The sequence below is a fragment of the Mobula hypostoma genome (genome assembly GCF_963921235.1).
Source record: "Mobula hypostoma chromosome 10 unlocalized genomic scaffold, sMobHyp1.1 SUPER_10_unloc_4, whole genome shotgun sequence".
NCBI lineage: Eukaryota > Metazoa > Chordata > Chondrichthyes > Myliobatiformes > Myliobatidae > Mobula > Mobula hypostoma.
Window position 1 is genome coordinate 240366 of NW_026948139.1, and position 13930 is coordinate 254295.

General features: G+C 48.6%; 1 protein-coding gene across 1 annotated transcript in view; it reads left to right on the forward strand.

The window, feature by feature from the left end:
• The first annotated feature begins 338 nt into the window (after nucleotides 1-338).
• Nucleotides 339-13930, forward strand: part of LOC134341255 (GMP reductase 2) — a 31889-nt gene continuing 18297 nt past the window's right edge. Inside the window, exons 1-4 of the mRNA XM_063039112.1 lie at nucleotides 339-647; nucleotides 2215-2334; nucleotides 8941-9024; nucleotides 10137-10310. Coding sequence (XP_062895182.1) covers nucleotides 561-647; nucleotides 2215-2334; nucleotides 8941-9024; nucleotides 10137-10310 — 465 coding nt within the window. The 5' untranslated portion in view covers nucleotides 339-560. The remainder of the gene's footprint in view (nucleotides 648-2214; nucleotides 2335-8940; nucleotides 9025-10136; nucleotides 10311-13930) is intronic.

Below are 13930 nucleotides of genomic sequence, written 5' to 3' on the forward strand. Positions count from 1 at the left end.
GAAATAGCCCAATCAGGACGTTGCTGCGCCAGCGATGCGGCCAATCGCAACGCGGCTTTTTCTCAGCCGATTATCCACATGATTTGACGCCTCTCCTTTCCTGACTCTTCCAACTGATCACTCATCATTTATAATATTTAATTCGATATTTCCTAGAAATGCGGAAATGAAATATGTCTCCAAAGCTATTTCGTGTAAAATTTGATACACAATTTTCCACAGGCTTGGTGTTCGCAACGGAGGCGTGAGGACATATAGACTACATTACCCGGCGTGCAGGGCGCGGTGAAGGGAGAGCCGCGATTGGTGGGTTGTGGACGCAACGTCAGGCGCGCCCACGCTCTGCTTTCCTGCCACCGGAGTTGCTGCAGAGACGGGCGGCGCGAGACGCTCCCTCGAGACGAGACCACCGCGTGAAGGCTGGAGGATCACATGACCGGGGCCCGAAGGCGCCAAAGTCGGTCGATCACGTGGCGAGAAGGAGGCGGAAGCCATTTTGCGACCCCCCCCCCCAAGAAAGGCCAAGTACCCCGTAAAGAACCCCCTGCCCCGAAAGGAAAATGCCCCGAATAGACAACGACATTAAGCTGGACTTCAAGGACGTCCTGCTCCGGCCCAAGCGGAGCACGCTGAAAAGCCGGAGCGAGGTACATCTCCCAGGGCTCGCTGGGTGGCGGGCACCTTGGCATCCAGCTTGTAAAGGAAAACCTCGCCTCCCAGACCTGCCTGTACCCGTCTCCTCAGCTTCCAGGGACCCTCGTCATGGGACGGTGGAATGGGACCGCAAATCCGCCTAAGCTCCCCCATCAACAAACCGAGCGTTGTTCGAGGATGGAATGCTCCCACCACAACAATCCTTGGCTAAATGGAGCTGGGGGAGGTGGGAGTGGCTGATGCCTGTGCCCGGCCAGATAATTCTGGCTTGTGCACGGATTACAATTACGCTCCCCCCCCCCCGAGGGAATATACTACAATCACATTCTACAGTGGAGGGGGTTGGTCAAAAGCATCGCAGGGGCTGTTCATACCGGTGCAGGAGGGGAGGCTCTTTATTTACCCCCATCTCCTCACCACCACCGTCATCCCTACAGCAGGCGGGTCGCTGTAGTCTTGGACACACTGCTGCATTTTGCCTGGTTTCTGGAAGGTTCTACGGTGGCACGAAGGGAAAGTCTGGGGTTACCTGGCATTCCACACTGTCCACAGGCTTTTGCTGGGGGCAGCGGTGTGGATGAGATGAGATGAATCAGGCTGGGTTGGGGTGGGTGAACCTTCTTTGCTTGGCAAAGACTTTGTCCAGATCTGTTTGCACACGAATATCAGGAAGCCCTCCTAAGGTTCATATAAACCGGCCTGCATCCAGTCCCCATTCCGTACCAAGCTCTTTGACCAGCACCTGATCCCGTAGTCTTCTACACCTTGGATCGGATCACTCTGTAACTCAAAACCCTGCTCTCCAAGCAACGACCTTGAGAAACCTTTTCACAGCCTCTGCAATTTAACCTCATCCTTCCTGCAGCATGGTAACCGGAACTGCAGAGCAATAACTATAACCTGGGGTCCAGCCGCTGCACCCGGTACTTTATCCAATAAAAGCCAATGTGCCAAATGCTTGTTACACCACTGGTGTTGTTACTTTCAGGGATTAACATAGTGCCTCGCCCTAAACCAGATAATAATAATCATCCCAAGAAGGATTTTAATGAGAAAATTCTTCACCTAGGAAGATTTGCATATCACCCCCATCACCCTTGCCTCCCTCGTCTGTCCTGCCCTTGAATATATCTGATGACTCAGCCTCCGCGGCTCTCTGCAGAAGACAATTCCCAAGATTGCCCACCCATCTGCAGATCAAATTCCTCCAAGTCTCCTTTGTAATATGGCCCTTGTGGCTAAAGGGATCAGGGGGTTTGGAGAGAAGGCTGGTACAGGGTTCTGAGTTGGATGATCAGCCATGATCATACTGAATGGTGGTGCAGGCTTGTAGGGCCGAATGGCCTACTCCTGCACCTATTTTCTATGTTTCTATGTCACCCTTTATTCCGGATTTGGATTCTACAACACCACCACCCCCCCTCCCCCCCCCGCCGGGTAAACTCCTGTAGAGACCCCTCAGCTCCGTCCTGTCGCGGACCATTTCATTCATAGAACAAGAGTTGACAGTGTTCAGCCGGCCAAGTCTTGTTCCGTTCTCTTGTCATGAACCTATTGCAGGTGGACCTGAAGAGGAGCTTCGTGTTCCGTAACTCCAAGCAGTCGTACAGCGGCATCCCCATCATAGCGGCCAACATGGACACGGTGGGAACATTCGAGATGGCGAAAGCCCTGGCCAAGGTACAGTACGTGGGGTGAATGGGACTCACAGTGATTCCTGCTTTAAACTAACAGAAAATCCATAATCTGATACTTGGAGTATTGCCAACAGTTTTGGGCCCCTTATCTCAGAAAGGATGTGTTGTCAATGGAGAGAGTCCAAAGGGGGTTCACAAGGATGATTCTGGGAATGAAGGGGTTAACATATGAAGGGCGTTTGGCAGCTTTGGGCCTGAACTCACTGGAATTTAGAAGAATGCATGGGGATCTCATTGAAACTTAACCGAATGTTGAAAGGAATAGATAAGGTGGATGTGGAGAGGATGTTTCCTATGGTGGGGGTGTCCAGAACTAGGGGGCACAGCCTCAAAACTGAGGGGTGACCCTTTAGAACAGAGGTAAGGAGGATTTTTGTTTAGCCAGCGAGCAGTGAATCTGTGGAATACCCTGCCACAGACTGCGGCGGAGCTCAAGCCCATGGGTATATTTAAGGCGAAAGTTGAGAGCTTCCTGATCGGTCAGGACATCAAAGGATATGGTGAGAAGGCAGTTGTCTGGGGTTAAGTTGGATCCGGGATCAGCCATGATGGAATGGTGAGCAGACTCAATGGGCTGAATGGCCTAATTCTGCTTCTCTGTCTTATGGTCTTATGATGTTGTCAACATAGCTTGGCTCTTAGGCTTGTGACGTACGTAAATTAAATAAGTTAATTTATTAATCACACCGCAGTTGGAAACAAACAGTGAAATGCATTGTGTTAACAGCCAACACAATGTGTGGCGGGCAGCCCACCAGTGCCAACATAGGATGCCCCCAGTGTTCAGCAGAACAACAGCTGGCCAGTGTACAAGTAACAGCAGCAAAAACAAGGAAGTCTGAGTCTTTTCCCCCGAGGGAGAAGTGTCCAGTGCTCGGGAGTGTAGGTTTAAAGTGAGAGAAGCAATGTCTAAGCGAGATTTACAATGCCAGTTTTTTCGGGCAGAGAGCAGTGGGTGCCAGGGTGGCAGTGGAAGCATGTATGAGAGTGGCATTTAAAAGTTCAAAGTACATTTACTATTACAGCGTGTATACTCGATACAACTTTGAGATTTGCCTCCTTACAGACAGCCACAAAACAAACTTACTGACCATTTTGGCGGTGTTGACGGCTTCCTTCATCGTGTCAGCAGCTTCGTCTCAGTTTTCACTGACGGCTTTACGAGTCCCGGGTGCAGATTCAGGAATACCGTCAAACTCGGATGTAGAAGGGTTCCTCATTGCTGTTTCCCTAACAGTTCTGTTTTACCAGTCAGGGTTGCTAGCCCTGAGCTGAAAACCAATAAAACCCGGGAAATAAAAGACCGTCAAACGCGCGGTGTACAGAAAAAACGAACAACATTCAGAACTGAAGCCACAAAACCAGTCACAGCCGATCCAGGAGCCTGTTAGGTGCAGGCCACAGCCTCGGTTCAGTACCGAGACGAGTAACCCTCAGAGAGCAGCGAGCAGTTATGAACGGACAGGGAATGGAGGGACGTGGTCCGGAGCAGGGAGATGGGATTAGGTTGGTGGGCTGAAGTGGTTTATACGGCACAATCTTTCATCCAGATCTGGCCCACCCCCTGCTCTGCTCCCGGGTGTTCAGCAGGTGGGGAGGCCCCTCCTCCTTTGATTCTTATCAAATTGCTTCTGTTCCCTGAAGACACAAAGGACTTGCAGATGCTGGATCTGGAACAACTAAGCAAGAAACTGTCTTTAAACAAATCATGGAGGTCACAAAGGCCGGTCTTAAAGATAGCGGAGTCAAGGGATATGGGGAGAAGGCAGGAACAGGGTACTGATCGTGGATGATCAGCCATGATCACAGTGAATGGCGGTGCTGGCTCGAAGGACTGAGTGGCCTACTCCTGCACCTATTGTCTATTGTCTTATGTGCGATGAAGGTGTATCCAGCCTAGATGAACTCCACCATGAACGGTGCCAGGCCCGGCTGCAAAACGAGGAGGGTGGGGCATGGGGCTAACAACCTCATCCCCTAAAAACACAGAACTACAGAACCCCCGGAGTCCTTAACCCTGGGGGGGGGGAAGATCTTTAAACATTGGTTACATTGATAACTTGAAAGACCCGGCTCAGGACAGAGGACTCTGGCGAGCTGCCGCGGCGACCTCTACTCCGGCAGGGGTGGTGGGGTTAAATAGAATCTCCATGAGCCAGTTGGGATATTGGAATCAGCGGAGAGCATGAGAGGTGTCCAGGAAGAGACTGGACAAGGGGAGACAGGATAGTATAAAGAAACGAGTTGGCTGAGGCAAGAGTGGGCAGAAACAGCGGGCCTGCTGTTGCTGGAGATGAAAGTGGGCTCTTACCCCTCCCTTGTCTACAGATTTGATGACAAAGGTGGAGGCAGTCAGGTTGGAGTGGGTGAGAGCTGAGAAGCCAAAGAGGCCAATGTTGTATTAGCAGGTGGAAGTGAAAAGACTGAGAGAGGCTGAGGAGTTGGGGAGAGGGTGTCCAGGTGGAAGGGGAGGGCTGGAGACAGGAGAAGGGGCTCCTCCTCCAGCTTTTGCCATGAGCGATGTTCACTGTGACTGCACGTTCCTCGCCTGTGCCCTCCCTTGGTAAGACTGTAGACCTCAATTCCTGTGCATCGGTGGTGGAGTGGGTGGACGGTTGTGGACAGGCTGCCAATCCTGTGCCCTGTGGTTGAAGCTGCACTTGTCCAGGTGGATTCAGAGAGGTTGGGTACGGGCGGAAACATGCTGGCGGGGTCCAGGTCCAGAGAGCTTCGATGCGACATGGCCTGGGTCCTGCTGCAAAGAACAACCCAGTCTCTGGACGGTTTAAACATTGGGCCAGATGGATTGGAAGGGCTGTATGTCGGGACCGGAGGCAAGGGTTGGGATGGTTCTGCTCGCTGCTCCATAACGTTACTCCCCTCTTTGCTGCTCTGAGGCTGTGGGCCTGCTCAAGGCTTCATGTCTGAGGACTCACTTTCATTCTAAATGCTAATTGCTTACTTTGATTGATGGCACAGTGTGTTTATTTTTCTCTATGCACATGGGGTGTTTGTGGGTCTTCATTTCAATTGGTTCTTTTGGAGTTCTTGTTTTGTGGCTGCTTGTTAGGAGATAAATCTGGAGGTTGTATAATCTGTTCCAAATTCTAAAAGCTCAAAGTCCAAAATACAAACCCCATTTCCAGAAAAGTTGGGATATTTTCCAAAATGCAATAAAAACAAAAATCTGTGATATGTTAATTCACGTGAACTTTTATTTAACTGACAAAAGTACAAAGAAAAGATTTTCAATAGTTTTACTGACCAACTTAATTGTATTTTGTAAACATACACAAATTTCGAATTTGATGGCTGCAACACACTCAACAAAAGTTGGGACAGAGGCATGTTTACCATTGTGTTACATCACCTTTCCTTTTAATTACACTTTTTAATCGTTTTGGAACTGAGGATACTAATTGTAGTAGATTTGCAATTGGAAATTTTGGCCATTCTTGCTTGATATAAGACTTCAGCTGCTCAACAGTCCGTGGTCTCTGTTGTCTGATTCTCCTCTTCATGATGCGCCATACATTTTCAGTAGGAGATAGATCTGGACTGGCAGCAGGCCAGTCGAGCACACGCACTCTGTGTCTACAAAGCCACGCTGTTGTAGCCCATGCAGAATGTGGTCTGGCATTGTCCTGCTGAAATAAGCATGGACGTCCCGGGAAGAGACGTCGCCTTGATGGCAACATATGTCTCTCTAAGATCCTAATATACGCCTCAGAGTCAATGGTACCTTCACATACATGCAACTCACCCACGCCGTGGGCACTGATGCACCCCCATACCATCACAGATGCGGGCTTTTGCACCTTTCGCTGAAAACAATCTGGATGGTCATTTTCATCTTTGGCACGGAGAACTCGACGCCCTTTTTTTCTGAAAACTAGTTGAAATGTGGACTCATCTGACCACAGCACACGGTTCCACAGTCTTTCGGTCCATCTGAGATGAGCTCAGGCCCAGAGAACTCGCCGGTGTTTCTACATAGAGTTGATGTATGGCTTCCTCTTTGCGTAATACAGTTTCAAGGTGCGTTTCTGTATACAGCGACGGACTGTGTTGAGTGACAATGGTTTTCCGAAGTAGTCCCGAGCCCAGGTGGCTATAATTGTCACAGTAGCATGACGGTTTCTTAGGCAGTGCCGCCTGAGGGCTTGAAGATCACGCGCATTCAACAGTGGTTTCTGACCTTGCCCTTTACGCACTGAGATGTCTCTGAATTCTCTGAATCTTTTCACAATATTATGTACTGTAGATGTTGAAAGACCTAAATTCTCTGCAATCTTGCGTTGAGAAATGTTCCTTTTGAACTGACTAACAATTCTCTCACTAATTTTGGCACAAAGGGGTGAGCTGTGACCCATCCTTGCTTGCAAAGACTGAGCCTTTGATGGACGCTACTTTTATACCCAGCCACGATACCTCACCTGCTACCAATTAGTCTGCTTAATGTGGAGTCTTCCAAACTGGTGTTACTTGAATATTCTGTGCACTTTTCAATCTTATTTTAACTCTGTCCCAACTTTTGTTGAGTGTGTTGCAGCCATCAAATTCTAAATTTGTGTATGTTTACAAAATACAATTAAGTTGGTCAGTAAAACTATTGAAAATCTTTTCTTTGTACTTTTGTCAGTTAAATGAAGGTTCACGTGATTTAACATATCACAGATTTTTGTTTTTATTGCATTTTGGAAAATATCCCAACTTTTCTGGAAATGGGGTTTGTATTTTGGACTTTGAGCTTTTAGAATTTGAAACAGAAAAGAAGTATGCAACAGTAATAACAACAAGTTCCTTTACTTGCAGCCGGTCTTCAGAGATGTGGTCATAAAAGATCAAAAGTGCCGACAGGCAAGAAAATTCCAACAAATCATTTCCTTTTAACCAAGCCGTTTGTGAAAGTATCCGTACCTTTCGGTATTTAGAGGTCTGTGGGAGAATTAGCATCATTGGATTTCTGAGTCTCAGGTCTTCTGTAAACCAGGGAGCACCAGTCAGACTCCCGACTCCCTTCTGTAAACCAGGGAGCACCAGTCGGACTCCCGACTCCCTTCTGTAAACCAGGGAGCACCAGTCAGACTCCCGACTCCCTTCTGTAAGCCAGGGAGCACCAGTCAGACTCCCGACTCCCTTCTGTAAACCAGGGAGTACCAGTCAGACACCCGACTCCCTTCTGTAAGCCAGGGAGCACCAGTCAGACTCCCGACTCCCTTCTGTAAACCAGGGAGCACCAGTCAGACTCCCGACTCCCTTCTGTAAACCAGGGAGCACCAGTCAGACTCCCGACTCCCATCTGTAAACCAGGGAGCACCAGTCAGACTCCCGACTCCCTTCTGTAAACCAGGGAGCACCAGTCAGACACCCGACTCCCTTCTGTAAACCAGGGAGCACCAGTCGGACTCCCGACTCCCTTCTGTAAACCCGGGAGCACCAGTCGGACTCCCGACTCCCTTCTGTAAACCAGGGAGCACCAGTCGGACTCCCGACTGCCTTCTGTAAACCCGGGAGCACCAGTCGGACTCCCGACTCCCTTCTGTAAACCCGGGAGCACCAGTCGGACTCCCGACTGCCTTCTGTAAACCAGGGAGCACCAGTCAGACTCCCGACTCCCTTCTGTAAACCAGGGAGCACCAGTCAGACTCCCGACTCCCTTCTGTAAACCAGGGAGCACCAGTCAGACTCCCGACTGCCTTCTGTAAACCAGGGAGCACCAGTCAGACTCCCGACTGCCTTCTGTAAACCAGGGAGCACCAGTCAGACTCCCGACTCCCTTCTGTAAACCAGGGAGCACCAGTCAGACTCCCGACTCCCTTCTGTAAACCAGGGAGCACCAGTCAGACTCCCGACTCCCTTCTGTAAACCAGGGAGCACCAGTCAGACTCCCGACTCCCTTCTGTAAACCAGGGAGCACCAGTCAGACTCCCGACTCCCATCTGTAAACCAGGGAGCACCAGTCAGACTCCCGACTCCCTTCTGTAAACCAGGGAGAACCAGTCAGACTCCCGACTCCCTTCTGTAAACCAGGGAGCACCAGTCAGACTCCCGACTCCCTTCTGTAAACCAGGGAGCACCAGTCAGACTCCCGACTTGTGCCTTTTAGATAGCGGAAAAGCTTTGGGGAGTTACTCACCACAGGATTCCTGGCCTCTGAGCTGCTGTTGTAACCACATTGTGTACAGGTCACTCCCAGGTATTTCACTTTTACAGACATCCATGAATTGATCGTGTCCATAAGTCGGAAAATACACAAAAAAAGAGCACACATTATGGTAACCATTCCTCCACGATATTGTACTGAAAGGCATCAAAAGAACACAATACGAATAAGAAAAAACAATCACTGAAAGTGGAGAGATCGAGAGAGAGGAGGCTAATTCTGCTGTTTATTGGAACTAAACATCGGAGGCTTGAATTTAATAACGTAACGGGATCCATTTGTACGTGGAACGTGTTTGGGACGGCCTGTATACGGCTACTGCAGTTGTATTTCTGTGTTCCTGTTTGTTTCTGAGTTGTAGAAGCTCTCTCCAAGCTGAAAGCTGGCTGGTTCTGACTTGTTGCTGCCTGTTTCCTCTCCCAGTTCTCGCTGTTCACTACCATCCACAAGCATTACACCCTGGAGGAGTGGAAGGAGTTTGCAGTCAGTAACCCTGACTGTCTGCAGGTAACCGGGGAGCGAGTGGCAGAGACAGGACGGGCAGACTGGGGCTCGGAGTCCCTGTTGAGAAGTATGTGTGTGTGGGGGTGGGGGAGCATAAAGTGAAGGAAGGAGAAACCTAAAGAGATGAAAAAAGTTGGCACTTAGACAGCCCTTTCCTCTCCCCTGTCTTTTACTGTTTTATACAGAGTGTGGTAGGTACCTGAACTACACTGCCGATACATTAGCAGTATTGAAGAGGCATTCAGTTAGACATGAATGGGCCATGGACGGAGAGATACAAACCACGTGCAGGTGGATGGGATTAGTCAATAGTTTGGATTGGTTTCATAGTCAGCACAAATGTGGTGGCCAAAGTACCCATTCCTTTCCTGTGCCTTTCAGTTATCTAGTTTCAGACATCTCTATATTGGGGACAAGTTTCTTGTCATCTGTGTCTCATCAAGATTCCTCCTCCAACTCCCATCCTCCTCAGTTCTAAGAAGAACCATTCTAGCCGCTCTAGTTCTTCTCTCATAACCAAAATGATCCATCCCAGGCAGTATCCTGGTGAACTGCCCCCCACCTTCACCATTCCCCATTCCTGTTTCCTTCTCTCTCCTATATCTGTACCTGTCCGTCACCTCCCTCAAGGTGCTCCTCCTCCTTCCCTTTCTTCCATGATCTTCTACCCTCTCCTATCAGATTCCCCCTCCTCCAACCCTGTATCTCTTTCACCAATCAACTTCCCAGCTCTTTACTTCACCCCTCCCCTTCTCCTGGTTTCTCCTATCACCTACCACCTTGTACATCTTTCCCCCCTCTCCCCACCTTCTTACTCTGACTTCTCATCTTTTGTCCCAGTCCTGATGAAGGGTCTCGGCCCAAAACGTCTCCAGTTTACTCATCTCATTAGAAGATGCCTGGCCTGCTGAGTTCTCTCAGCATTTTGCACAATACCCTGGTGAATCTCCTCTGCACCTTTCACCAGTCCTGTCACTGTAGTGGAAACACCGGGTGGAGATGTTAAATACTAGACACTGTAGGTTTAAGGTGAGAGGGAGAAAGTTAGTTGGGGGGTGGGGTGGGCAGGCACTGGAATTCGGGCTGTGAGTAGACCCTCCCTCTTTCCCCCACAGAATGTGGCGGCCAGTTCCGGCACTGGGCCCAACGATTTTGAGAGGCTGACGTCAGTGCTGGAGTTGCTGCCCGGGGTCCACTATATCTGCCTGGACGTGGCCAATGGATACTCAGAGCACTTTGTGGAGTTTGTGAAGGATGTGAGGAAGAAGTTCCCGAATCACACCATCATGGTAAGGGCCAGACTCTGGGCTCCGGCCGTGGAGAGCAGAAAAATCGGTACATGGTTTATTATTGTCACGTGTACCAAGGTAGAATGATAAGCTTTGTTCTGTGTACCATTCATTTCATCACATCAATTCATCGAAGCAGAGCGAGGGGAAAGCGAAAAGGGAATGCAGAGTGCAGTGTTACAGTCACACAGAAAGTGTAATGCAGGCAGACAATAAGGTGCAAGGCCATAACAAGGTCCATTCAGAGCTCTAGAGTCCATCTTACCGTATGAGGCAACCACCATTCAAGGTAAATTTTATCATCAGAGTCACCACATGCAACCCTGAGATTCCTTTTCCTGTGGGTATAATCAGCAAATCTATAGAATAGTAACTGTAACAGGATTGATGAAAGATCAGGTAGAGTGTGGAAGATAACTAACAATGTAAATGCAAATAAATAGCAATAAATAACAAGAACATGAAATAACAAGAGTCTTTAATATGGGATCATTGGTTGTGGGAACATCTCAGTAGATGACTGTAGTTATCTTCTTTTGTTCAAGAGCCTGATGGTTGAAGGGTGGTAACTGCTCATGAATCTGGTGGCTCTTGAACTTTCAGCAGTGAGAAAGGAGCGAGGCCTGGGTGGTGGGGATGTCTGACGATGGACGCTGCTTTCCTACAAGTGTTTCACGTAGATGTATTCAAAGGTTGGGAGGGTTTTACCTGTGATTATGGGCTGAATTCCAGGATTTTCCATTCAAAGTCTTTGATGTTCCCATGATGCAACCAGTCAATACATTCTCCACTACACATCTATAGAAGGTTGTCAAAGTTTTCAAATGTCACGCTGAATCTCTGCAGACCATTCAATAACAGCAGAATAGAAGCTGTCCTTTAGCCTGGTGGTACATGCTTTCACACTTTTGTATCTTCTGCCTCATGGGGGGGGTGGGGAAGAGAGAATAAACAGGGTGAGTGGGGCCTTTGATTATGCTCGCTGCTTTTCTACGGCAACAAGGTGTAGACAGTGTCCATGTGGGGGGGTTTCGGTGATGTGCCAGATTCACCCTATCTATGTCACATGTAATTTTATATCCCTACAGGGTTCCCAGCCTGGGGTCCATGGACGCATTGGTTAGTGGTAGGGATCCATGGCATCAAAAAGGTTGGGAACCCCTGCATGGGATCACCCCTCAGTCTCCTACACTCTAGCATCTTTATAACTCATCCCCTCAAATCCTGGCAACAGCTTTGTAAATCCTTTTTACCCTCCTGACAGTTTAGTCACATGCTTTGTATAACTGGGTGATCAAATCTGAACACAATAAGCACCCCACCCTATTTACCTTGGATATCTACACCAAAATCCCTCTTCTTCATTGTTCCCTGGGATCCTGCCATCTCTTCAAGATGTTTTACCTTCTAAAAGACAATGCTTCCCTTCAGCATTGAAATGTCCCACTTAACTAGTTGTTCAATACCTTTCCATAGCTTTATTTTATTTATTGATTGAGATACAGTGTGGATTAGGCCCTCACGGTCCCTCAAGCCCAGCTCCTAATTCAATCCCAGCCTAATCACGGGACAATTTACAACGACCAACCGGTACGTCTTTGCTTAAGAGAATGCTTCTCACAATCCACAACACCAGCAAAAACTCCTTCATGAATGTTGTGTCACTGCCTCCACTTCTCAGACCTGCTTCTTCTGATTACAGGCATCTCTGCTTACTGCTTTCTGCCCTGTCCTTCTCCCTGTAATTTTGCGTCCGCCCTCTGCCTGAACCCAGCCTCTCCAGTCTCATTTCTAAACCCAACACCCCGGTGAGGGTAGGTTAGCTCAGTCTAATCCACCCATTGTGAAGTGTGGTCGCCGAATGGGTTCTTTAGTTAGGCAAAGGCAATCGAGGAAAATGAAACCAAGGTGAGGAAATGGAGCTGAAGACCAGTCACGTCTAATGAGAGACCATTGAGGGGTGAGTTATACGGACAGACTGGATAAACTGGGACTGGGTTTACTGGAGCGAAGGGCACTGAGGGCAGACCTACAGAGGTGTATAAAATCATGAGGGTGCAGATGAGGTGAATAGTGACAGTCTAAACCTAAATCTAATTGGGGCTGAGAGGGGAAAGATGTAAAGGAGACCTGAGGGGCAAGTTTTTCCACACAGAGGTCGGGAGATTTACGGAATTATCTGCCAGGGGAAGTAAGAGTGGCAGCGAGCCTTCTGACGGTAAAGGACATTTTGACAAGTACCGTGGATAGGAATGGTTTGGAGGGATACGGGCAATGGGACTATTTCAGGTAATCAGCGTGGTCAACATGGATGGGTTGGGCAGAAGGGCCCGTTTCTGTGCTGGAAAACTGTGACTGTATGTCCTGTAGTGCGTATCCGGTGTCACTTACATAAGGACTTGAGTACTCCTGATGGACCTTTGCGAACGACTGCTTCTTCTCACTGACCGTCTGTGCAGCCGTAGCCCAGCACCATCGGGTTTGGGTCTGTGTAGCTGTCATTGAAGCCGGTGTTGCAGGGCCACAGGAATGGCTCCAACTGCAGCAGAAGTGACAAGAGGACCTCAAGACCAGGGAAGGTGGATTGGGCTCTGGGGTCCCAGTTCCTTCGAATGGACCTGTAGAGCTGCTTTCCCTGGAGTGTCGGAGGCTGAGCTGGGACCTGGTGGGTTTATTGAATTGAGAGGTATAGAGAATCAGCACTAGAGGATATGTCAAGTACTACAGGATATGAGTTTAAGGTGAGAAGGTGAAAGCTTCAAGTTGTTCTTTTGCCACAGAGAGTGGTGGGTGCCTGGAATGGTCAGCCAGGGGAGGGGGTGAAGGTCAACACATGAATAAGCAAGGAATGTAGCTATATTCCATCAGGAGTTTGAAAGGAGTTGGAATTTCACCAAAAACACTCTTAAATTTCTACAGATATACCCTGGAGAGCATTCTAACGGGCCGCATCACCGTCTGATGGTGGGGTGGGGTTGGGGAGCTACTGCACGGGATCAAAGTAAGCTGCAGAGAGTCATCTCCATCATGGGAACCAGCCTCAGTAGTATCCAGGACATCTTCAAGGACCAGTCCCTCAGGAAGGCTGCATCCATCATTAAGGACCCCTCGTCACCCAACACATGCCCTCTTCTCATTGTTACCATCGGGAAGGAGGTACAGAAGCCTGAAGGTACACACTCAGTGATTCAGGAACGGCTTCTTTCCCTCTGCCATCCGATTTCTAAGTGAACATTGAACCCATGTACACCACCTCACTACATTCCTTATTTCTATTGTTTTGAACTATTTATTTAATTTAATGATATAACATACATATACTGTATATACTTAGTGTAATTGGCAGTCTGTTTTCTATTTTGTACTGCTATCGCAAAGTTAACAAATTTCATGACCAATGGTGTGATATGAAACCTGATTTTGATTCTAAAAGAGGTTTAGTTTAATTTGATATCATGTTCAATGCAGACATCACAGCCTGAAGGGCCTGTTCCTGTGCTATGTGGTTCCTCAATGTCCCACACAATTCATGTCTCCATAATTATGCACTCTGACAATAGGATAGTACCATGGATGAGCTGGGCCGAGAGGCCTGTTTCTATGCAGTATTACCATGACTC